At 41.0% G+C, this 26,150-nt stretch overlaps 2 protein-coding genes across 3 annotated transcripts in view; both read right to left on the bottom strand.

Annotated features, from left to right (window-relative positions):
• Positions 1–185, bottom strand: part of LOC138807213 (creatine kinase S-type, mitochondrial) — a 28,991-nt gene extending 28,806 nt beyond the window's left edge. The window contains exon 1 of the mRNA XM_069992807.1: positions 117–185. The gene's annotated coding sequence lies outside the window, so the exon portion shown is untranslated. The remainder of the gene's footprint in view (positions 1–116) is intronic.
• Positions 186–1,017: 832 nt separating this feature from the next.
• The window catches only part of LOC138807212 (ras-specific guanine nucleotide-releasing factor 2), a 216,923-nt gene continuing 191,790 nt past the window's right edge, over positions 1,018–26,150 (bottom strand). For both annotated transcript variants that reach the window (XM_069992805.1, XM_069992806.1), the window contains exons 19-27: positions 22,432–22,544; positions 18,461–18,521; positions 18,037–18,140; positions 15,473–15,557; positions 14,633–14,830; positions 12,642–12,721; positions 10,900–11,017; positions 9,296–9,364; positions 1,018–7,587 (exon numbers count right to left, since the gene is read on the bottom strand). In XM_069992805.1, coding sequence (XP_069848906.1) covers positions 7,495–7,587; positions 9,296–9,364; positions 10,900–11,017; positions 12,642–12,721; positions 14,633–14,830; positions 15,473–15,557; positions 18,037–18,140; positions 18,461–18,521; positions 22,432–22,544 — 921 coding nt within the window. In that variant the 3' untranslated portion in view covers positions 1,018–7,494. The remainder of the gene's footprint in view (positions 7,588–9,295; positions 9,365–10,899; positions 11,018–12,641; positions 12,722–14,632; positions 14,831–15,472; positions 15,558–18,036; positions 18,141–18,460; positions 18,522–22,431; positions 22,545–26,150) is intronic.

Raw genomic sequence — 26,150 nt, 5'->3', positions numbered from 1 at the left:
CACACAGGTGAGTGCCCACAGTAATTGTTCTATAGAGGATGGGCCCACAGTCCTGGGTCTACCCCACCAAGCCCCTGCCCACCAGGGCAATAAAGCAGTTTCACAGTCTCACTGACCTTGAAGCTGGAGGAGTCTGCCACGTCCTGCTGCGCACACAGCCAAGAAGTGTAATGGGAGCTGGCAGGACAAGGCCTGAAGTGGCTCTGGCATGGGAGGGGCCCGAGGGGCATCCTAGCCAATCCCATCCCAGACTTCAGGACGCTAGCTCCTCCTAGCCAATCCCATCCCAGACTTCAGGACACTAGCTCCTCCAGCTGTGCCCTTGAAGGCCAGCCACTGACTCCTCAGCCACTAGGCCCTGGCCCCTTTCTAGCACCTGTTCTTTCCATGAAACTTTTCAGTACTCCTTGAAGAAAAAGGAAAAAGAAAAGAAAAGAAAAGCCCCGCCCTTCCAGCCCAGTGCTGCAGGCTTGCTCTCCAAGGGCTCATGAACCTGAAGCCTTCCTGGAATGCTGTGCAGGTCTGTGGGACTGAGCTTCAGAGTGCAAAGGCCAGCAGGAAACATTTCAACCAGTTAGGAGATTTCTCTCTCTCTTAGGTTTAACAACCTTGGGGCCCCTGAAGCATGAACCCCTCAAAATCTACATGCTGCCTCCGTCCAGCAGGTCCTGATCTCAGGGCTGGAGAGGCCTTCGTCTAACTTATTGTTTGGGTCCTGGATTTAGGAAAAATGTTAATAATATTCCTGTTCAAGATCAAGCCATCAGAAGTTGGTGTATGTATACCAGCTTAAATTTACTACCCAGAAATCTCAGCAGGCCATATCCCTGCTTAAAAATAGCCCTCTGGGGACCGGAAAGGTTGCCTGTAAATAGCAATGACCCTTCAGGATTTTGGACAGCAGCCCTGATGTTTCAAGAGAGCATGCCTAGGCTCTGGTGACAGTCATATACCCGCTCCTATGACACGTTGAGCATCATCACCTGACTCCTTTCTCCTTTCTTAGGGCCTTGCCAGGCTCAGAGGGGCTGATGGAGCAGGAGGTAAAGGCCCAGGAATGACATTTTTACCTAGTGTGGTTTTCCGTCAGAGTTCCTAGTTCTTTTAAACATAACCCATCCCCAAAATACCTTCATGAAACAGAGAACACAAGGAGATGCTCTGGACACTGAAAGGTTCTTGTTTAAGTGGGGTTAGAAGCCATGTACTTAAGATCCAGACACTTCTCTGTGTGTGTGTGCTTATACCTCAGTTAGTGTTTGTCTCACTCTCTGTAGTGACATAGCTCACACTGAAGGTGACATGTGATATGCTCAGATATCTTCGAGGCTCTTTTTTAAGCCTGGAAATCATAATTTTCATTAAAAGAATCACAGATTGGGGACAAACTGACTTCATGATACTCAAGGGCTCTTGTTTGTGTGTTCTGTCATCAGAAACCACAGTCCTCAGCTTCTGGGACCCTGCTCTGTCTGCACAGCCTAGAGGAAGCAGAAGAGTTGGTTGTTCAAGACATTGGACTCTACTGTTGGGGTGGTGGTGGTGGTGGTGGTGTGTGTGTGTGTGCCTCTTAGAAAATTTTGAGTCTTTAGGAGAGTATTTTTTTAAAGAATGGCAGGTAAAATAAAAATCCCTCTTAATTTCTTCCCCTTAATTCCTAATATGAGCACTTAGGAATATGTCCACACCCCTTACCTCCACAGCTTGTGTTTTGCAGTGTAAATTTCTCCCTTGAGTCAAAAGCTGCAGTGTTTTTGAGAAAAGAGTGTGCTGTCATTCTCAAGCTTGGTATAAAGTAGCTGTGATGGGGATTGAAAACCTCTACAACATACTTACAGCAGACTTTTCAGATTTCTCCTTTAAAAAAAAATCATTATCAACCATGGGGCTTGAACTCAGGGCCTGGGCGCTGTTCCTGAGCTTTTTTGCTCTACCACTTTGAGCCACAGCTCCACTTCAGGTTTAACCCTGGTGATTAATTGAAGAGTCTCATGGACTTTCCTGCCTGGGATGGCTTTAAACCATGATCTTCAGATCTCAACCTCTTGAGTAGCTAGGATTACAGGTGTGAGCCATAAGCCCTTGGCTCTACTTTTTAGATTTCTAAAACTTCTTCAGTTACCATTCCTGTGTGTGCCTTTCATTTCTCATTGTTGTCCACATCCTTCAACCTCACATCTGTGTGGCCAGGTGGTTGACTTTTGCCAATAGGGATATATCACTTGATTTAAAGAAAATCTGCTGTCCTTCTATTCCTGCATCCCACTGAAGCATGGCTAGATCAGGGCCCAGATTGAACCAGATTGAAGGTCAATGCTCTGCAAGGTGGCCAAGCAGCCTTGGTTGCTCATGGTAACTGGTAACAGAAGTGAAGAGGGTAAGGGGGCTCCTCAGTTTATTCTTGTGTGTCCCGTGTCCTTCAGCTCTCAGTGTTAGGATATCACCTTCTAGTTGGCAAGAGATAAAGGGTTTGTGTATATATTATTCCATGTGACCTCTGTAGTAATTCTGGGTATAGAAGTGAGTCTTATTTCTCAGATGAGGACACAACCCGAGAGATCTACGGGAGCCCATCAAGGTCAACACTAGTGATGGCATGCCAGGCCTCACCATGTTGGCAACTTCTCTTGTCTTCTCATCTGGCTCAGAGTGTGGCACTGCCATGGGATCAGCTGAGTTGTTCCAGGCAGTAGTGGGCTCTCGATGCCTGGTGGTAGCCAGGGGATGTTCTATCTTCGATGGCCCCTCCTCTAGTTATTTTCCTGATATTTTAGTGCCTGGAACTTGGGCTGCTTCTAAGCTGTTTTTCACTTCAACTTCAGAAATATACGCATAATGGAGGGAGCTCAGTGTTAAGAAGGAAGATGATGTAGAAAGATGGGGAAATTGCTAAATAAAAGGAAGTGAGATTTCCAAGTATTCAAGAAAGGCGAAGTTTAATTTGCATATAGGCATAACCTACACCTCACTCGGTAAGTGTTAGGCCACAGCGAAAACCTCTTTATCAGTATTACAGCTGTCAGCAAATTTGCAAAGTCACCAGATACAAACAATATACTTCTCAAAGTAACACACATTTCTCTCTCTCTCTCTCTCTCTCTCTCTCTCTCTCTCTCTCTCTCTCTCTCTCTCTCTCTCTCTCACACACACACACACACACACACACAGAGTAAACAAATACATTTAATTTCTCTACAAAAGGAGAGCTGAGGATGGTAACGGGGTTACCTCCCATTTGGATAGCACGTTACACTTTACAGTCTAACCCATTTGATCCTCACAACAGCCCTGTGAGGTAGACAGCACAGGAATTACTATTAATCCCATTTTGCAGATGAGGAAACTGATGGATGCATATTGATCAAAGCTAGGACTTGGGGCAGAGATTCCTGTTCCAGCCTTGATATAATCAGCTTACTGATGAAAACTGAAATGGATGGTATAAAAGACAGTGATCCAATAATATTACAGATGACTATAATTTTCCTTCACAGATTATATCTCTACAACCAGCTCTAATATTAATATCATGCTATGTGACAGATGAGATGAGAATGCTTCTGAATCATTCATGTGTTCATAACTGCAACAAGATGGTTTCCCACTTTTAGACTGTCCTGCCTTAATTTTAAAATTGAGGAGATGGGTAGGATTAGGAGATGTGGAGGAAAATGATGAAATGGGTGACATTAATCAAAATGTATTATACTAATAAACTTACATGCTGAACTGATATCCTTTTGTACAACTACTTAAAGATAATAAACAAAAACCCCCACAAAAAAACAAAATGAAATAAATAAAAAGAAGTCACCACTGAGAAATAACACTGATTAGATTTCATTGATCAAGTCTTATTAGCAGTCATATAGTGGTGTTTGTAATCAAGTCATTATTTAAGCTTGCAGTCGTATTTCTTACAGAAATGAAAATGAATCTCGTTCCTTAATTCCTTCTAGCTGTGAAGATTAACATGAGCATAAATAGGATATTATCATTTATGTCACTTCAATAGTAATCAAAATGATAGATTTTGCATGTTGGATTTAAAAAACACATTACACTTTAAGATGAAGGGAGAAATTGTTTTTCAGGGAAAATAAAATCAAACTTTGAAAAGAGCAGCTAAGTAAAATCCTCTATATTTAAATGAAAGTTAACTTTACTGGGAGGCTCAATGTCACTCATTGGTAGAGTACTTGCCCAGCATTCACCAGGCCCTGGGTTTGATCCCCAGCACTGTAAAGAAAAATAAAGTTAATTTTATTAGGAATATTTTCTTTATTACATTATTCTCTTCTAGTTAAAGATTCCTAGTCACTCAAATAAAAATATGAAGAGAAGAAAAGGAGAGCAGGCCCATCCTTACACATTCCAAATGGGAACATGGTGAATTTTTCTCCTTTAAGTTGTCCAGTGTTCATGAGCTTCATTTGTTTGTAGTACTTTAGGGTACATTGAAATTTAACATAATGCCATGGGGGTGTTGTGTCAGAACTTCAAAATATTGCACTAGCAGTTTAAAATTCCCTGTTTAAATTCCCTCAGAGAAACATTAAAGAAGAATGACAACATTCCACTGCATGCCTAAATCTGTCAAGTAGTAGGTTGGGTTAGGTAAGAGATTTGTCCCTGTAGCAAAATTCGATGTCTTAGTTAATAACCATTGGCATACCCTAAAAGCTTCAATTCCAGTGAAAGTACAAAATATGAGTATTCATTTCAAAGCATAAAATTGGGTTTTACTTTTGATTTTTCAGGGTTAATTTCAAAGTATATATATTCACTACTTGGCTGCTAAAAGTTGGCTTCCTGTCTACTCTTAGAAATGGGTCTCCTATAATAATAGAATTCAAACAGATAGAGCTGGGAGGGCACACATCATTTGCCAAAATTCAAAGTTTGAAAGAAGTAGATAGGACTTTATAAATCAGAAGATACACCACAAAAATTTCTCTGGGGGATTTTAAATGTGTCCAGATATGACTTTTCCTCCCTCCCTCTCCCCTTCCTTCCTTCCTTCCTTCCTTCCTTCTTTCCTTCCTTCCTTCCTTCCTTCCTTCCTTCCTTCCTTCCTTCCTTCCTTCCTTCCTTCCTTCCTTCTTTCCTTCCTTCCTTCCTTTCTCCCCTCTGCCTTTTTAGATGCGCATTCCTACCTCTGCTAGCCCACAAATGGTGTAGCAATCAGAGGGTAACTCCAAAGGTGGAGTCCTTTGTCTTCAACTCTAGGAAGTTGGAGGGACATTTAGGAATAAAATATTAAAATCAGGATAGCAATTTGCAGTGCTCATAGCCTACCACATGGTGGCGCTTCCAACATTCCATAGGAAATAGGTTGAGACTGACTCCACGAAGAAAAACTACATTCCTGAGGTGGAGGGGCATTTGAAATTCCTCTGTTTCTTAGTTTCAGCCATGCCTTTGGAGCATGTGGGTCAGAGAAATAAAGAGTCCATTCTTCCAAACAAAGTGCACACAGAGCCATCCCTTTTGGAGGATGTTGGGACTCCAAAGCAGCAGAGAAATCATCCACATTTTATACACTGGTTTTGCTGGAACTAGTGTGTGTGTGGTCCGCTCATGAATTGGTCCTGATTTTAGGTCACCTTCCTAGACTGCAGTTGTGAGCCCCCAAAGCGAACCTTTATTTTACATATCTTCTGCAAGGTCTTGAGGTGTTCCGTGCAATGGACACTATTTCAAACTCTCAGTTTCTCAACACTGAAAAAAATATGTTACAAAGCAGACACTGTTAAACTCCAACAGCCCATGCTTCTTAGCATGCGTCAAGATACATCAACCTCTTATTAGAAACTAAAGAAGGCAAACAAGCAACTTTTTTAAGCAAAGGAAGAAAAATAAAGCATCCATAAGTAACCTCCCTCCCTTGGGCTTAGTGCTACACTGTTGGCTAATATGAACTATGGAAAATATTTTGGTCCTTAGATATTATAAATATCTTTTACTTAGTTAATATTTCACTATGTAGTTATATACAGAGATGAACCTCACTGTGCAGACAAGTGTGCCCTCTCTAGTTCTATGGTACATTATCCATGCTAGCTCTCCACTGAAGAGCAAGCAAGCCAAATGTATTAATCAGCTGAGAGCTCTACCACAAACTAAAAGTGCAAAGAAGGGAGAAAGCAGCCAGACAGGTCCATTTTTCATTGTCATCAACAGCAAGCTTCATGCCTCTTAAGAGACAATGTCAGGTGCAATAGGCTCAGGTAATAATGATTCCAAATTGTCATCTCTTCCTTCCCTTAAAGCAGCTGTCTCCCTGAGAAGAGAGGAGGGAGGTAAACAATGGGAGAGCCCTATTTCTTCTATGCCTGACAATCTTGGAGAAAATGATCATTTCCCCAACCTTGGGAAGTAGGACACATTCCTGCATTTGGTTTTCTGCTACAAGAACTATTGGGTGGTTGGTCCCATTTCCCACTAACTTCCATTGTTCTCACTCAAATAGTTCTTAAAGAGATGGCTGCGGAAGATTGTCTACCCATAGCACATGGAAGTATGGGTTTTCCAAGGAAAATGCCACACAACAGTTTCAAAAAACCCCACAATCCATGTTCATAGTAAGCCTTTAAAAATGGTTTGTGTATGTCAAAAAGATTCCTATAGGAGAAAAGAAAACAAAGTGCAAAGATGATTTCAGGTATATAGCTTTACTTAGCAAGGACACCCGTCACGCCCCATAGTGCGTTTGGCCTTCTATCTTGCACAGTTTTGTCGGTGAGGTGTCATGCACCCTTCTGAAAACTCTGTCATTGCCTCTTCCAGGGGCTGGCTTCCTGGGACCACCAGTCTCGGGAAGGAGCCTCCATTGCCACCCTACAATGGCTTCTGGGATACAGCTTATTGTTGTTAATTAAGTAAATGTTACCAACAAATCCATTTGTCTTCTATGATTTCCTTTCCTGTTTCCTAAAGTCTGAATATTTATGATGCATTTGGAACCATGCACATGCCGCAGACTGAAATTGCTTATGTATTGGCCTTCTCGAGGAAGCTTCTGCTTTTTGTGAAGCTTGGGATGAAAGGAAGTATAGAGGAAACAGTTACATCCCAGCGGAAGATAGGGCAGGTGTGGCCCAGCCAGTAGATGCCAGTGAAACATCACAAATCGATTTGTGGGTCTTTGTCCCTGAGTTCTAACAGAACAGGGGACAGAGAGAGATTTACCTTCACACCCGCTTCACTGAAATGGTTACCAGCATTTGCCATCTTACCTTCCCTTAGGAAAAATATACTAAGCATTGGTCTCTGCACCTTCCCACCCAAGGCTGAAACATCTGCCTTCGACCCACACAGCTGGGTTTGACTCTGGCTGGAGACAGAATTGAAGTCCAGTTCCATCTACAGTGGAGGAGGAAGATGGGCTTCACCTTCCCCAATCCTCGCTGTGCCTGTTAGACAGGGCATGCACAATTCTGTCTGTCCTGCTTCCCAAGAAAATGCTATGGTCTCAGGGGCAAGGCCAGATGTTCAAGCAGGGAGCCGAGGTTCAATTTTTAGTGACAGTTCATAGAGTGTATCTTCATCTATGATGAGAGCTTTGTCCAGCAAGTACTGTGTGACCTAAAAGGTAAAAAAAGACAAAGAGAAATCCCTACTTGTACTTCTTTGAGAACATTGGCATATGCTGTTCCTGAGTGGGTTTGACATAATTCCACATCATATATATATATATATATATATATATATATATATAATTAAGAAACATGACTATATTCTCATTGTTATAAACAATACTCAAAGATCTCTAGTCCTCAGCCAACCGCCAGTGCCAGCTAGCCCTTACCATTTGGTGTGCATTCTCCCATGTGTTTTGAAGACATTACCTAGTAATCTTTTTTTTTTTCTGTAGAGCTATCTGGGATAAGACTGTCCCATCTTTTCTTGTGTTTCTTAATTGAAAGTTAAAGAAAGCTCCTATGTTAGTCCATAGAGTTGCAAAGAGCTGTATACAACCATGTTTAATGATTCATCAGGCCATGATTCATTAAATAAGTAAATACACTGTACTTGACTGGGAGATGAGAATCTCTAACTTCTAATCTTGATTTTTTAAGACTGTGAAATCATTCTTAAAAAGTAGTAATTTAAGCCGGGCGCTGGTGGCTCACGCCTGTAATCCTAGCTACTCAGGAGGCTGAGATCTGAGGATCGCGGTTCAAAGCCAGCCCGGGCAGGAGAGACCGTGAGACTCCTATCTCCAATAAACCACCAGAAAACCGGAAGTGGCGCTGTAGCTCAAGTGGTAGAGTGCTCGCCTTGAGCTGAAGAGCTGAGGGACAGCGCCCAGGCCCAGAGTTCAAGCCCCACGACCGACAAAAAAAAAAAAAAAAAAAAAAAAAGTAGTAATTTAGCCAAGCACTAGTGGCTCATGCCTGTAATCCTAGCTACATAGGAGGGTGAGATTTGAGGATCACACTTCAAGGCCAACCTGGGCACGCAAGTCTGTAAGGCTTATCTCCAAACAACCAGCAACAAGTCAGGATTGTAGCTGTGACTGCAATGGTATAAGGAGAGCCAGGTACAGTGGCTCATACCCCAGCTACCCAGAAAGCAGAGATTGGGAGGATTACAGCTAAATTGGAAACACAAGTAGAAGGATTACACTGCTGCCCAATATGGGCAAGAGATTTAAAAAATCAATATCATGCCTGATATAGCTAAAGGAAGAAAAGAAAGGGCTGAGGACACAGTTCAAATGGTAGAGTGCCTGTGAAAAATGGGAGGCCTTCAGTTCAAACACCAGTAACACATTTAATTAATTAATTAATGACTAATTGTGGTTAGCACTACAAGAGTAAGGGGTTATATGATGTAAATAAATTTTAAAACACCAATAGTAACCATATACTGTACTCTTCTTTGTCATGTCAAGATGTTTCTTTTTTCTTTCTTTTTTTTTAAATCCTAAGAGCCACAGAAAACTTTTACACAAAGGGTAGGGACATAATATACTGACTATATCAGAATTCTATCCAGATGTGATTTGTAGATGGGCTATTGCATTCCAGTGCCTGACCTGGGCTGGTGATGGTGGGACCCAAGGAAGTGAGACAGATTCACAAGAAATAGAGGACACAATATCAACAGAACTAGATGATGAGCTGGTATTCCTTATGTCTTCCTGCTTTTTTTTTCTTGAGCAGACCTGTTACAGGTTTTCTGAGTCCATTTTTTGTACTTTTAACTAAGTCTATTTTTACTTTGTAATTCATTAATTTTATTTTTTAATTTTAATTTTCACCACAACCACACAATATCACAATATTACCTTTGGCTGATGGTCTATGCGGTAGGAAGTCTGCTGGAACTGGCGTATCTCCCGGATAATGTGTGATATCTAATAATGAGAAAAACAGCAACAAAGCAAAGCAAAGGTATTTTTCCAAATCATAGTACATTCTTCTGGGGCAGCTTCTCAGTCTTTTCCTTCACCAGAAGCATGGGAAGTCACTCCCTGAGCCTGACAGATCATTTTCTATTTTCTTTTTTGTTTGTTGTGAGGCCTGAACTCTGGGCCTGGGCACTGTCTCTCAGCTCTTCAGCTCAAGGGTAGCACTCTACCACTTGAGCCACAGCACCACTTCTGGCTTTTTTGGCTTATATGGTGCTGCAGAATGGAACCTAGGGCCTCATGCATGGAAGGCAAGCACTCTACCACTAAGCTACCTTCCCAACCCTGACAATCATTTTCTATGCTTGGTGCCTTTATAACCTTCAAGAGCCAGGTTAAGTGCTAATATTAAGATACTAGCCAGGTGCTGGTGGTTCAGGCCTATAATCCTAGCTACTCAAGAAGCTGAGATGTGAGAGTTGTAGTTCAAAGCCAGCCCGTGCAGGAATGTGCATTAGACTCATATCCAATTAACCACTAGAAAAACAAAAGCGGTGATGTGGCTCAAGTGGTAGAGTGCTAGCCTTGTGCAAAAAGTGCTCAGGGAGAGCACCCAGGCCCCAAGTTCAAACTCCAAGACAGACAGACAGAGGAAGAAGAAGGAGGAGGAGGAGGAGGAGGAGGAGGAGGAGGAGGAGGAGGAGGAGGAGGAGGAGGAGGAGGAGGAGGAGGAGGAGGAGGAGGAGGAGGAGGAGGAAGAGGAGGAGGAGGAGGAGGAGGAGGAGGAGAAGAAGAAGAAGAAGAAGAAGAAGAAGAAGAAGAAGAAGAAGAAGAAGAAGAAGAAGAAGAAGAAGAAGAAGAAGAAGAAGAAGAAGAAGAAGAGAAGGAGGAGGAGGAAGAAGAGGAGGACGAGGACGAGGAGGACGAGGAGGATGAGGAGGAAGAAGAAGGGGAAGAAGAAGATTCTAAATTGCTAACCAGCGGGAGCAAGTGGCACGTCAGGTTTGGAAGAAGCACGTTCTGGCTGTTGTTCATTGTCTCCTTTCCTTCTAGGTTGGTGCTAAAAACCTGGTTACCCATCAAGAACCTTTGATGCCAGCTTGAGCAAGAAAGTCTGTGAGACTCTTATCTCCAATAAATTTCCAAAAAAGCCAGAAGTGGAACTGTGACCCAGTTGTTAGAATGCTAATCTTGAGCAAGAGAATCTCAGGGATAGTTCCCAGGCCCTTTGCAAGCCCCAAAACAGGCACCAATAGAAGAAGGGGGAGGAGAAGGAGGGGAAGAAAGAACTACCAGCTTGGCATCTGTCTCCTATGGGTCAGTCTTAGAAAGACATCTTTGGAACTTTAATCTCTACTCCCTTGTTCAACCAACAGCAGAAATCTCCTTGTTCAACCATCAGCAGGAATTAGACCCAGTTCCTGTCATTCCCCACACCTCCCACCTCCAATTTAAGAAGCAAACACTGATTTCACTATTAAGCCTCTTTACTATAAGCCATAAAGTCATTGACTTTATGAAATTATAAAATTGTTACCTACCATTCTCATTTTGGAAAAATTGACTAAGCCTTCTTCAGTAAAGTTTGGTGTTCCTTCTTCAATAAATGCCAAGTCTGTCAAGTACATTCCAAGATAAGGAACAGCTGGAGGGTTGCAGCTGCAAGACCAAGAAACATTTTTCTTAGACTCATTCACACAAAGGTCTATTTCATTCCCCGTTCTGAGCGGGAAGCAATGGTGCTTCAGCCCAGAAGAACAAAGATGTCTTATTTTATCTTCAGGAGCTTGCTCATGATAAGAGTTTAAATATATTTTGCAATAGAATACAATACAAAATTAAAGCCCATGCTTCACTATGATTTTGATGCAATGGCATTCTCCAAAAAAACAGGATGTCTGAGAGACAAATACAAATAATTGCTAGCATGGAATTACTTGTGATTCTTACAAAATGGCACGCTTCTTAGGGGAAGCACCTCACTAAAATGCACCCAACCCTCAAGATCTAGATATTAAAAAATCAGTGTGACTAGCTTTCCACATCCTAGACTTGTTTTCTATTTTAGTTAGAGCTAAAATGTGTGGGAAATGTAGACTCAACTAGTATCACAAGCACACACTAAAGGGAGAGATATTTTTGTTTTGTTTGTAGAGGGGAAGGGGTATACTTGGATATAGGCTTCGATCCCAACTTTACCAGCTGCTCAATGATACTATGCAAAAGATTTGAACTTCAGATTTCTCATGTGTAAGATGGACAGGAAATTTTATATCTTTAGTTTGCGGTGAGGCTTGAATAAGACACAGAAAACACCTAGTATGGAGCCTTCATTTGGCAAAAATTCAGCAAATAGTTGCATGCTATGCCACAGATAATAATAACAATAATAATAATATATTATTCTATGTTGTTTCTGCTATGATGATTATTATTGTTGATTTTTCACTTATGCCATCACAACACAATTGTTTCTCAAGTGTACGTTCATTTCATATTGTAGAGCTATGGTTTGAATATGAAACACTCCACCCCAAGGTTCTTGTGTTGAATTCTTGTTGGGAGGTTCTGGAAACTTTAGGAAGTGGAACTTAGCTGGAGAAGTAGATCACAGGATGGAGCCCCTGAAGCTTTTCCCTAGCAGTAGCTCCTCGTTTACCTCTGCTTCCTGTCTGCCATGAGGTGAACAACATCCCCTTCTGCATACTCTTACCACCATGAGATCCTTACTGCCTGACTGCATGGAGCCAACCCGCCTGAAATGAACAGACTGAAACCATACGACAAAATAAATCCTTCTCCCCTTAGGCTGTTTCTGTCAGGCCTTTTACCATGGAGATAAGCAAAGTAACAAGCACATAAATCATGAGAAAAACTAGTTGTAAGACAATAGACTCTATGCAGTGGGTGTGTGTGGCAGAATATGGGCACACATATGCAATCAGGAGGAGAGAATGACTCAGAAGTGAAAAAGCAAAAAGCAAATATTCATTATCAACTGGTGCTTGGGTCTTTCAATTTTTAAAATCCCACAGTAAATCTCTGTGCTTAAATTAGCTTTTATACTAAGCAGTGATTTGACTTATTATGGACATATTTTCATTTTATTTGGAGTATCCTGCATGCACAATATTCCAAGTGACAAAGAAAATTTAAAAACACTGAGATGAAATTTTTTCTTACTTTTTCCCTGGCAATGAAGGCAGAAAGTTTGATATACTATATAAATTATATATCATTATTCCTAAAATTATGCATAACTTAATGCTTAAGTGATACATACTTTTTAAGGGTTTCTCTGAGGTTTTTAAATCTTCCTTCAGATGAAACAGTCTTCTGAAGTTTGTCCATTAGTGCTTTGGTCTAAAAAAGAAAGCAAAAATTTAGTAGGCCATGAAATTGTGATTTGATTGGATAGTGAGGTGTGAAAAGATGCTCCATTCTCTTTACTGTAGCAGGTGCTCACTGTGTGATATGATCCTCACAATAGGATTTTTTTTTGGGGGGGGGGGGTCTGGTCGTGGGGCCTGAACTCTGGGCCTGGGCATTGTCCCTTAGCTCTTCAGCTCAAGGCTAGCGCTCTACCACTGGAGCCACAGCACCACTTCTGGCTTTATTTCTTTTTGCTTTACGTGGTGCTGAGGGATGGAACGTAGGGCCTCATGCATGCAAGGCAAGCGCTCTACCACTGAGCCACCTTCCCAGCCCCTCACAATAGGATATTAAGTTTACACTTAATAATTTTAGAATAAAAGAACATGTGGAGAAGAGGAAGTGTCTACATCCTTGCATTCAAATACATAGTGGGAAAACAAATAGAAAAAAATGGCAAGAAAGTTAAAGAACTGAAAAGTGCCAGTTGAATATAACATCTTAAAGGAAAGAGCTTATGTTAAAGTTTTCAGAATGAATCCTGGTCTCCCCTCCCCTCTCTCTGAGTCTCTCTGTCTCTATCTAGCTACCTCGCTGTTGTACTCTCTCTCTCTCTCTCTCTCTCTCTCTCTCTCTCTCTCTCTCTCTCTCTCTCTCTCTCAGTCTGTCTTTGCCTTTCTCTCTTGGGGACCCTAGGGCCTTGTACATGCTAGACAACCACTATAGCACCAAGCCACACCCCCAAGTCACAGTGAGTCTTTGTGAATACTAATCTGCAAACTATCAAACCATGTATTTGGTCAGTTTGTTGTTGACTCTACTCTAAATACTTTCTTTTGTGAGCATTCTCACCAATTTGATAGACAAATATAAGCGATATTTTTAGGAAATACCATTGTTCTCTGGGTGTGGTGGCTCAAGCTTCCAATCCTAGCTACTTGGGAAGTCCTTCTATGCTGACGTTGTCAGGCACACACAATACAGCCTTCTCCTACACTCTACTCCACTCTGCCTATTGGTATACCCACCAAAGTCTATCAGAGGCATCTATCTGCAGGGTACCCACCACTAGGGATCTAAGCCACAAGAAAGAGATATGTGTATATGTATGTGCATATACAAAGTCATATATGTCATACATAATATATGTTATCTGTATATTACCTGATCTATCTATCTATCTATCTATCTATCTATCTATCTATCTATCTATCTATCTATCTATCTATCTATCTATCTATCTATCTACCTATCTATCTATCTATCTAATATAAGCACAGTCAGAGCCTTCATCCCACTCCTCATTTCTTAGAGAATATGCAGAGCTTAGAGAGGCCACATTTGGCCCAATGGAACTCATAAGTTCTTTCATTACCAACAAAGTTTAGACTTTGCAAGTAAAAGCTACAGTTCTTAAAATTATCTGAATGAAAGTAACAGGCAGGGGGTCAAATGAATCCAACGAGAGAAAATTGAGAAAGCTACATGTCTGCAATCTGAGTCATTACACCAGAACTTGACATCTGCTACATGAACGAAAAGGATCGGGCTGAACTCTGAGAACCCTGTGGCATTTGTAACCATATTTTGGTATTGGAAAAATGGATCTGTGAGTCACTTGGAATCAATGTGCCCTCCTGAGATAATTCAGGAAAAACTCTTGATCAACAGCCACATCATTTGAGCTGGTCCCCCCAAATGTTTCAATGCATGTTTTGGAAAAGCACATGAGTGGAATTAATTAAGTGGTAAGAGCACAGCAATTACCCATGTTGGCACCTTCTCTGGCAACTACTTTGCTTGTTTCAGCTAATGATTGTTTAATTAGAATATTTATCTTGTTTCTCCTCACCCAGCCTCTCTTCCTCTCAGAAGCAGGATGTGTCATACACTGAGGCTCACCTGCTTGGACACCTTGGCCCAGGTTTTCTTCAGCCTGTAGATGGCACTTCTGTTTAAGGCCGAGGTGATCTCGAGCACCCCATTGTAGTTGTGCAGGCATCTGCATATGTCTGCTACCGCCACCCACTTCTCAATGGCGTTGGCACGGGAGCTGACATCTGCATAATTCATTATCTGGGAGGCAACCAGGTTACTCATCTAAGAAAACCCAAAAGATGAAGAATGGGAAAGAATGATGAAAGGGGAGAACTTGACCAAGATACATTGTACTTATAAACTGATTCACTGGATGGGAAATTCTTTGTACAATACCTAAAGATAATAAAGATATAATTAAAGGGAAAGAGACCAGGAAGACTGTCAAAGAGCCAAAGCAATGTATTTGGGCAACATCTCTGAATATGCCTGCAGACATCAGAAGAGCAGAATGTCAAAGGAGCATGGAATTAACATTCCATCCTTAGATAACAACTTTCTAAAGAGACTGAAGTCTGAAATAATAATAACAACAAACTCCTGAGCAGTTGTTCATCTTTAGAGTGAAGACAGATTTTCTCTGAATGCAGCTTATTGTGAAGCAATGTGATTTTTGTTATAAGGAAGTAAGAGATAGAACAATTCAAGGAAGAAAGGCAATGTTTGGGGGTCATGGTGTAACTCTTTGAAAACCCACCCTCATTGGCCCCCAACACTGTGTAAGTACTCATTGAGGAATGTCTCCGTTATTATAGGGCAAGAAAAATGCTTGCTCCACATCAAAGCAAATTCTGAACTGGTCGGTTATTAAACCAGAAAACACTTAGCTGCAGAAGAAGAGAGAACACGTGTGTGGATACTCACATCATTAAAGTGTTGGCTGGTTTTCATAATGTAAGGTGTTCTTTCATTTTTATCCAGCTTCATCCACCCCTGCCCAAGAAACTCTCTGAAAGTTCAATATAAAACAGGACATCAAATAAGTATGTAAGGAATGATGGCTATGAGTCTGCATAGTTATCATGAATATCAGGTACACTAAATTAATATTGCCTGGAACATCACCTGACACCTTTGGCTGACTGTCTCAAAGGGATTTTTAGCTCTGCTCTAGTTTCAATGCAAAAAAGTCAGTGCAAAAAAAAATATTTCAGCCTCCAGATTTTTCTTGTAAGTGTTTGGAACTTTGTCCCTATGAAGGCTTCTCTGAAGTTGGAAAACACCAAAATAAGAGAAATAAAAAAGTAAATATTAACTCAGAAACCAAGGCTATTTTCCCTGGACTAACTTTTGAAATAACAAGTTTTAGTGGAGGGTCCAAAACACAATCTGTTATTGCCAAAAATGTTAATCAGGACCAGAAAATTCCCTTCTACTTCTTTCTGACTTTCTCAGGAATATGCAGGTTCTAAGAGCAGAGAGATCTCAGCTCGGGGGAGGCTGCTCAGGTCCTCCCATCACACCACGGCAGGCAAAGGCCCAGCAAGATGGAATGTGCAGGAACTGTAGAGTCCTTTTAAAATAGCCCCTAAACTTGCAATGGAATTACTCTGTCACTTTCTTTAGTAAAACATGTTGCCTGGGTCTTGCTCTCTGTCTATGGGGTGGTTGGTTCTGCTTCTCTCCTCCAGGGTCAGACACAAGTAAAGCAGGTCCAAGGTGCAATAACTGGAAGAGACCCAGAAGAGACCACACCAATGGCCACCAAGAGTCTCACTTGGCTCTTGTTCTTCCTGTATGAACTCACGACCCCCTCCATGCACAGGAGGGTACCACAGGGAGAAGGTAGTGGCATACATGACATAGAGGCTCCAATGGTTACTGAGTTCAGATGAATTGCCAATGAGTTTAATGGATAGGTGGGTGGATGCTGGCAAGATGGGAAGCAAAGAAGATAAAAGGTACAAAAGGAAAATCTGGGGGAACATACTTCCTTTCCCTTTTGAGCCTAAGCAATACAGCTATTGGTCAGACCCACTAACCCATCCTCCCTGTCTCACCAACACTCCATCAGTGCCATGTCCTCTTCTCCATTACACCCTGATCCAGATCACATTCTCACTTTTTGTCTAGCACTTTCACTACCGTCACTGTGGTTATGAGTTTACAGGGGATGAGTGCTATCGGTCATCATTTATCCTAACAAACATCTGCCTGTGAAGTTGTCAGTGTGACAGTGGGAGGCTTCCCAGGCCTCTCCTACACCTAAGGATCAGGGAAGGCGGGGGGGGGGGACATCTACTGCCATAAATCTTACTGATGCTTATTGATTTATGGAAATAAATATTAACAGAATTTATAGTATTTACCCAAAATCACTTTCTCTAAGTGTATCCTTGGGATACTCAAAATTATCTGTAGTTTTTTAATTCAAAATAATTTCCTGAGCTTCAATCAAAATTTCTAGATGCAGAATTTTAAATGTGCATTATTCACAAGTTTCTCAAATGGCTTTTTTTTTTCTTTTTTGGTCATGGGACTTGAATTCAGGGCCTGGGCACTATCCTGAGCTTTTTCTGCTCAAGGCTAGCACTCTATCACTTTGAGCCATAGCACCACTTCTGGTTTACTGGCTTTTTGTTGGTTAACTGGAGATAAGAGTCTCATGGACTTTACTCCTGGGCTGGCTTCAAACTGTGATCCTCAGCTAGGATCCTGAGTAGCTAGGATTACAGGCCTGAATCATCAGTGCCCAGCAGCTTCGTTTTTCTTTCTTTCTTTTTTTTTTGGGAGGGGGGTCCAGTCATGGGGCCTGAACTCTGGGCCTGGGCGCTGTCCCTCAGCTCTTCAGCTCAAGGCTAGCGCTCTACCACTTGAGCCACAGCGCCACTTCCGGCTTTTTCTTTTTGCTTATGTGGTGCTGAGGAATGGAACCCAAGGCCTCAGGCATGCAAGGCAAGCACTCTACCACTGAACCACCTTCCCAGCCCAGCTTTGTTTCTTTATATTATTATTATCTTCATACATTTGCGCAAATGGGGTTTTTATTTAACATGTCCGTTTATGTGTACAATTCATCCTGATAAGTGCCATCCTTGCTATCATTCTCCCTCCTGTTCCCGTTAGACACATTGAAGTTTGAGAACCACTCTAACAGGTGCACTGAGCACTCTATAATTCAAGGATAAGATGGAACATAGAAATTTATATTCTATGGTAATCCTAGTACATATAGAAAACAAGACTGACCATCTTGAGATTGAATATCCATTACTCAACCTGGAACCAAAAACATTCAAATGGGGTCAAATCATCCTGAGATTAGGACTCATATTTCTGTGCATAAGTGAGCACACTACACACACACAGACACACACACACACACCCCAGACTTAGGAATATGGTCAGCTTGTAAGCAGGGCAGCTACTCTAACAGAGTCCTGTTCCTGGATGGGGGTGGGGGTGGGGTGAGACAAGGCAGCACTTACTCGTAGGGAATGCTTCTGAAAACAATGTGATCCAGGAGAGTGATCTGCTCAGCCATCTCCATGGCTGATAAAGTCTCAAAACATTCGGCCTTTGGACAGTCAGTCTGCAAGAGATGAGGAAGGAAGTAAATCGCCATCTGGGAGCAAGACACCTCCCCTCTCACGGCAGGCCTGTGGAGCTGCCATCTGTACAACTATGAAGGCTGCCACTAGATTCTAGCTATGAATGAACATGCAGAAAGTTAAACACAAACTCAAAACCAACATTAATATCACTGACTAACTGCTGGACTTCCATGCCAACTGTGGTTCGCTCATATCACTGCATAGGCAGAGGTAAGGTCAACCAGTGTCAAGCTTCCTACTTCCCTTTGAAAGATATGATGCAGATAATTGTGTTAGGTAAAATGGAAGGTGAACTTACCATTTGAATTATGTCCTCTAATTTTAAGTGGATGTCATCTTGATCATCTTGTGAAAGGGCCCTAGAAAAATAAAACAACAATCTTCCATGAAGAAAGCAGACGTGCTAATATTGAATCTAGAACCTGCAGTTCAACTTCTGCTGGATGAGAAGATTGAGGGTTTAAGTCTGCGAGACTGTGGATACGGCTGTGCTACAGGTAAGTGATCACCTAAACAGAAAAAAAATAACATGTAAAACATACAAGAGACTCAGCAGGAGAGACGGCTTAGAACAAGGAGCTGCTTGTTATTACACTTGTTATTATGCTTGTTATACTACCAGGCCATAGATAAAACTATAGTGAACCTGAGGTGAGCTGGGATGCAGTTCCCCAGGTGATGGAGAATGTGAATCCAGGCATTCTACAGTAACATTCGTGAGCTCCAGTCATAGGCCTACTGCTCTACCCTTGCTTCTCCAGTCACTGCCCAGCATTCCTGTGGATGCTGCTGAGTTGGGAGTTGTAGCTGCCCCTTCCATATTTATATAGATTAGGAACACAGGGGATTCCTACATGGCAAAAATTGGACCAATTCAGGGCAGGCACATACAGATAATTCTTCCCTCTTATTTTTCACATGTGCATCTTATACTTGGTGCTGCTCAGCTCTCAATAAATATCTTTTTTCTCAATAAATGGTGATTTATATAGTTATATAATAATTTATATTATATAATTTATATAACTACATAAATAATATGTAAGTTAATTCATATCCAAGGTAATGGTTTCAAAGTAAGAGGATATTTTATACACAACAGAAATTCTAATATTCTGAGATACACTCCAGCTTCATTGTCTTCTTCTGACTTCTTGATGATTCCATTTGGAGCCTCGAGGATTGGGGGTAGCCTTTCCATGACCAGAACCCAGCACAGAGGAACTTCTAGAGAGTTAAGCCTTGTTTCTTTTCATATCCTGACATGTTAAGTATCAACAAAATCTTCTACACTGGATAGATTTTGAAGACTACTAGTTGGATAAGTTTGGAAAGTAGTATTTTAGAAATGCAAAAGTCTTGATCAAAGGTTTTTATTTTCAATCAGGGCCACAAACTTCATATAGTAATTATGTGTGGTCATCAATTACCCTTGAGAGACTGAGAGATGGGCTCATCAGAGAGAACTTTTGCTTTAATGTAAATAATGCAACGTATTTTCTATGTTAGCATCTCACTCTTCCATGGCTGTAATATATATATATATATATATATATATATATATAATATTTAAATCCATTATGTTTTGATCTCTCACAGGCATAATCTGAATTTACTGGGAGGTAGATACAGACGCGAACTTCCATAGAAGAAAGATTTGCTTTTCATATACTAACTACCTCTGGGTTTTGATAAACACAACAGGGTCCTGGTTTCCTCTCACATTGACCAAGAATATCAGCTTAATCATTGTGCACTTAAAATGAAACACCAAAAACAGTGAAAACAAACTGGAATTATTCAAGTTCTAGGAATGAAAAAGATTCCTTCTTCAATTATATAAATAAGAATAATCTAGCCCCTACTCTGATATTGGCCCAACTCTCTTTCTGTAAACAAGACGATGATGCCGACGGAGAACTGTGTCAGATGAAGCTCCTGCCAGGTGTTAGCGGTGCCATATCACTCTGATGGCGGGGAAACAGACCCAGCAGTACCATGAGTACTATGTTTCAGGCCATGTGTTAAACTCCATCATATTATATCATGACATCACAACAACCCAATGAGGTACATATTGCTAGCCTCATCTTATAAATGAGGAAACTGAGATTCTGATGGATTAGAAAACGTGACAGCTCTAAGTAGGTAACCCAAGATTTAAAATTCTGCAAAACATTCTGCAAAAGTCTGAATCAGGCTCGGCTCTATTCTATGTTGTATGCCCACACTGTGTATCTACTAACATGTCTATGGCCTACCAGCCTAACATTTTTATCCTGTTTCTTGCCAAAGAGAATTGACACCTGATCAATAATGAAGACCTGGAATGGGAAATAGGGTTCATCTGAACTTGCTTAAATATATATTTTATATTAATATACCATTGTAAACATGCCTGGAATGATATAAATCTCCAGCCACTTAACAGGTTTCTGAAGTCACCTCTTAGAGCAGACTGAAACCTTTGAGGATTAATTAGTCATGTCTGGCAGAGGTGTTCTGGCCAACATACTTGCCAGTCTTGAAAGGTCTTCCTAGTCCTGATTTCCCTGACACCTATTCAGTCAAATGTCCTTAAGGGCACAAATTTCTACAAGGTAGTTTTAAAATCTCAGTGTTTTAACTACAAAGAACACAACACGATATGTACATGAAGAGAAAGGGTTCAGAAATTGCTTTCAGATATAATTACTCATTCCCGGAAACCAGGTTTTACTTAAATGTGTACCTGTAATTTTTAAATATGAAAATAGACCCTGCAAAGGACTACCTAAGCTTATTTAGGTGTTTTCCTGGAAGGTCCCCAGAGTTTCCCTGGCTTCCCTAACAGAATACCGCACGTTGAGTGATGAGAAGCAACAGAAATGTACCAGATTCTCTCTAAGCCTGGACAGAAATCTGAGATTCAAGTTTTCCACTGGGGCTGCTGCCTCTGGACCTACAGGAGATCTCTTTTTTGCTTCTAGCTTCAGCAGCCTTTGGTTTCAGCTGTTGGCTTTTCATTCCAGTCTGTGGCTCCTCCTCCATCTCTTTCCACCCACTACCCCCTCTGTCCGTGTTTCTGTACTTTCTAAGGACCCCAGTCACATTAGATTAGGGTCTTACCCTACTCCAGGATGATCTCAACTTACCTAATTATATCTGCAATAGTTTTATCTCCAACCCATTATGTCCCATTTTGATGAAACAGAGGTCACTCTGGGAAGAGGAGCATACAATTCAATCCATAATAACCCCTCTTCCAAAGAGTGGTTTAGCTATGGGATCTTCAGCTGATAAGAACTAAAAAGACTTATGAACCAGCTATGAAAACACCACAACTCAAAATCTGGCCCACTGTCATTGCTGCTTTAAGGAGAGATTTTACAGACCTGGTAGACTCAACTGAAACAGATTCTCTTCCATGCCCAGCTTTCTGGATAACACACTACAGAGAGACAATGTACCTGAGCTTGGAAGAAAATAAGGGATCATTTCCAGGATTAGAAGAAAAGGGAAAACTAGAAACTTGAACTGCAAAGGAGTTCCACATCCTAGAAGATACCCCTCAGGCAATCAGACATCTTTGTGGGGGAGCTGTGAAGCTATCCACCAACAACTGCATGAAGTCACGATGGCTGCTGCCCTCTTCATGGAAATTAGACTACAGGAATATGAACCCACCAATTCATTTAAGGTAAAGCCTTTTACCTGCTGAGACATTGGGTCTAACAACTATGCACACACACAAATCTCTAACAGGATACCCCAGGTTCAACACTGTGTAGGGTCATGCTTTATACAACTCCACCCAATAATATAACCTACCTGATATAGCAAGTCTAAGCCAAGGAATTGACAGGGGGAAATGATGCTCAATCAGTGAAAGAAACTGAGGAAAGAGTATAGCATGGAAATACGTCTTACCCTAAAACAGAAGCGAATGATAAACAATTCAAAGCCACAGGAGGAAAACAAATTCACAGAAGGGGTTCTCAGGGCTCCTTTCCTTTAACACACAGATTGCCAGAACCATCTGTACACATAAAGAGGAGAGGATGCACTCCACAGGAGTGAAGCCACTTGGTCCAAGTACCTCCAATAACAGCAGGCCCCAAGTTGCCCCCAAGAAAGAGAAGAAGATAAATCGTACTTCACTGGTGAGAACAGAAATCTTGCTGCCTGCAGGAACCTAAGATTTATCCTTCTGCTTTGATATAGGATCTTATTTTCTACAAACAGAGCACAAATGAGCCGACACAATTCAATCAGCGGAATTGTCTTTACCTCAGGATATTTGCTGTGGCTTTCCTTTCTTGGGGAAGAAGGTCTGGGTCTCGCAAAACTTCTTCTAGTAAATTTAGGACATTCATCTTCAGTTCATTGTTGAGTTCAAAATCCTACAAAATACAGTGATGATTTTTTAAAGTTTGGTTTTAAGGGTTTAGCTCTGTGACATGTGACACCATTCTTCATAAAAAAAAATCTTCCAGAAACTAGGAATAGAAATGGAAATATATGGACCCTACACCCCCACCCCCGACTTAAGTGGTTTGAGACTGGACCCTGTTGTTTTCTCCACAGGCGATCTCCAGGCGATGTGAACATGCAGGTGAAGTTGAAAGTTGATGAATCCAGAACCATAATTGGGCAAGGTCTTTTACAAGGCCCCAGCCTGCCTGTCCGGCTTCTTCTTCCCCCAAATCCCCACCAGCACACTCACACACACACAGAGTACTGGACTTCAATGTTCTCGGTTCTTCAGAGAGTTACATGCTTCCAAGCTACAATCATCTTTCATGTCCAGAGGGTGCTGTGCATTCTCTCTGAGCTCTTTCTTTACCCAGTGGGGTTTGGAGCTTTACCTTGGTGCTTCCAAGGAACTATTATAATAATTTCCCATACTATATGTAAAGGTCAATTTAACTGTCTAGGTTTCCCCGGGACCATGAGTAAGATTACTAAGTGGAACATAACAGTTGCTCAAAATACTTTGTTATAAGAATAAAACTCTCATTTGATAATAATATTAATATCCATATCTATTTTTCTATATATCTATGTGTCTCTCATCTATGTGTGTATGTATCTACGTATCTGTCTATTGATCTGTGTAGCTGTCTATCTGCTAAGAGATAAAGAATAAATGAAACAAATTGATAGGCCATGTTAAACAAACACAGGGATTAAACTGAAGGGGCTCCCAATGGACAGAGAAAAATATGAACATCAAAATGAATGAAAATAATGAGCAATAATGAAGTGAATAAAAAGAACTTGTAAGCCCTTGCTGGTACTCACAAAGATGGATGTATAGATAATGGATGGATGGATGGATGGATGGATGGATGGATGGATAGATGGATGGATGGATGGGTACATACATAAATGCATACCAACCTACCTATCTACCTATATACATACATACATACAAGGAGAAGAAGATAACACTATTTTAGGATAGAATTCCAACTAGTAAGTGCAAAGGAATAAATGAGTCAGAAAGGAACCACCCAAGGCCTCTTGTTCTCACTTGGCTATTATACTCAACACTGAAGCTTTATCACTTTCAAAGTCACCATTTTCAACCAAATCAGTTAATAGCTGATTCAGGCAGAATGGATACTAAATGGGCTAGAAATGACATTTTAAAATACACCCTAGAGATTGCTCATTAATTACAGAGGGAGAATCTAGCATAGCACACTATCCAAAGGACAGAAGATACTATCCCAATGATGGGACAGACCAACACCACACTGCCTACAAGTACAATGCTCTGCAGTGCAACACAACACTTCTTAGTATTTATGACCCCAATGCCTGATCTCCATACTATTGTGAAGAAGCATTAGCCTATAGGCTTCAAGATCATTACTGTCTTGAAAGGCAAAGAAAAACCACAGAACTGCTCCAGTTTAATGGGCCTCCAAAGGGGCAACAGCCAAAAGCAACATAAGGAATGATACCAAACCTGGGGCCAAGGTGGGGCTGCAGTGCAGAGGCCTTACTATGACAACTGGCAGGATTCGATGAGGACTGTGTCCTACATGAGAGCCCTGGACCAGGATGCCATTTCCCTGGATTTGGTTGTTTTACTGATGGTTATATAAATGTAGGTCCTTGTCCTTGGACTGGGAAAAAGATAATATAAACCTATTAGCAAGCAGTGCTTCTAGCTGTCTATTAGGATACTATGTTTTATTCTGGCAATTTTTCTCTTCATTCAAAAATTCTTAAGGTAAAATGTTAGTGGAATAAGACAATGAAAATGGAGAGCTGTGGCTCTTGAATACTGTTATTATTATAGGTCATGAAATGTCTTGGGCAGCACTCTAGGACTGTTAGGCTATCAGAGAGGAATTGAATGTTACCCAGTCCTTATATGGGCAGGCATGAGTGATCATTATACTACCAGCCCAGTATAACTATTATAATATACTTTATTATAATAATACAGTACTATATTATTGATTTACAGTATAAGTTATTAAAATTACATTTTTGTGCTCATACTGGGGCTTGAGCTTAAGGCTGACACTCTACCTCTTAGCTTTTTTGCTCAAAGCTGGTGCTCTACACTTGAGCTACAGCTCCATTTTTAATTTTTTGGTGGTTAATTGGAGATAAGAGTCTCACAGACTTTCCTACATGAGCTGGCTTTGAACCACAGTCCTCAGATCTCAACCTTCTGAGTAGCTATGATTACAGGTGTGAGCCACCAATGCCTAGCTTATAATTACATTTTAACTTTAAGGAAAATAATTTTGAAGAATTGGCATTTTAAATTCTTTGAAATAGCTGGATATATTCTTAGCTATAATAGAATATTCTTAATGGAATGAATTAGATAAAAATAAAACAGTATAAATTTTACTGTATATAGTCAATTACAATGCCCATAAAAATTTCATAAATCAAAGGCAATGTAAAATTTTAACCTAATTTGAATAGATTATTTCTGTACCTCAGTTTCATGGCAAACTGAGTAAGTTATTTTCAATGCTCTACTTCACTGTTTGTCAAAAATATCATTTCTTAGGGGAAAAGAGACATTGGAAGCCAGGCACTGGTGACTCCCATCTATCTTCTCATCTACTTCAGAGGCTGAAATGTGATGATTGAGTTTCAGAGCCAGCTTGAGTAGAAAAATCTTCTAGACTTGCCGCCAATTAATCAGCAGGAAGCTGGAAGTGCAAAAGTGGCTCAAAGCTGAGTAAGAAGTCCTGAGTACAAGCCTCAGTACTGGCAAAAGACAGACAGACAGATAGATAGATAGACAGATAGCCACTGAGGAAGCACAAATGTTTATATCTCTTGTTGATTTTCTTTTTAGTACTGGAGCTTAAACTCAGGACCTAGGGTGCTCTACCACTTGAACATGGCCCCAGTCTTTTTGTTTTTAGTGGGGAGTTTTTGTAGACAAGGGTTGTGCTTTTTGGCCCAGGCTAGCTTCTGACTTTGATCCTGCTGCCTTTCCCTCTTGAGCATCTGGAACTACAGATATGTATCATCCATGCCAGAGAGATGGAGTCTCGCTGATTTATTTTTGCCTTGGCTGGTTTTGAACTGCAATTCTCCTCTCTCTGCCCTCCCCCAAGTATCTGGAACTATCTCTTATCAATTCTAGACAATATGTTTCTTAAAATTTCACCGAATTATTGTGCAGCAGCTTCTTGCTAATAATCTTTCTTTTCAACTCTACACAAGGAGAAGAGAATAATCTCTTGCCATTCTTTCCTTCATTCCCTCCCCTCCTGATTTCAAGGTAAAGGCTGTAGTGTTTGTAAAAAGCGGATGGTCTCACTCACTTCTATCTATACACTACCAAAGGATTTCTCCATCATCAGGAGTCTGTGCTCTAATGAATATTTGATATATTAGTAAGACAATTGAGTCCTCATGTAGCTATGTGAAGCTACTAATGATGCAAATAATGTAATTATCATAAACTGCACGATTAGTGAGAAGGACATCAGGCGCCTGTTCAGGCCATGCAGAGAGCT

Source organism: Dipodomys merriami, unplaced genomic scaffold (assembly GCF_024711535.1).
Source record: "Dipodomys merriami isolate MVZ:Mamm:240054 unplaced genomic scaffold, mDipMer1.0.p SCAF_416, whole genome shotgun sequence".
NCBI lineage: Eukaryota > Metazoa > Chordata > Mammalia > Rodentia > Heteromyidae > Dipodomys > Dipodomys merriami.
This window is presented reverse-complemented; position numbering and strand designations above follow the sequence as displayed.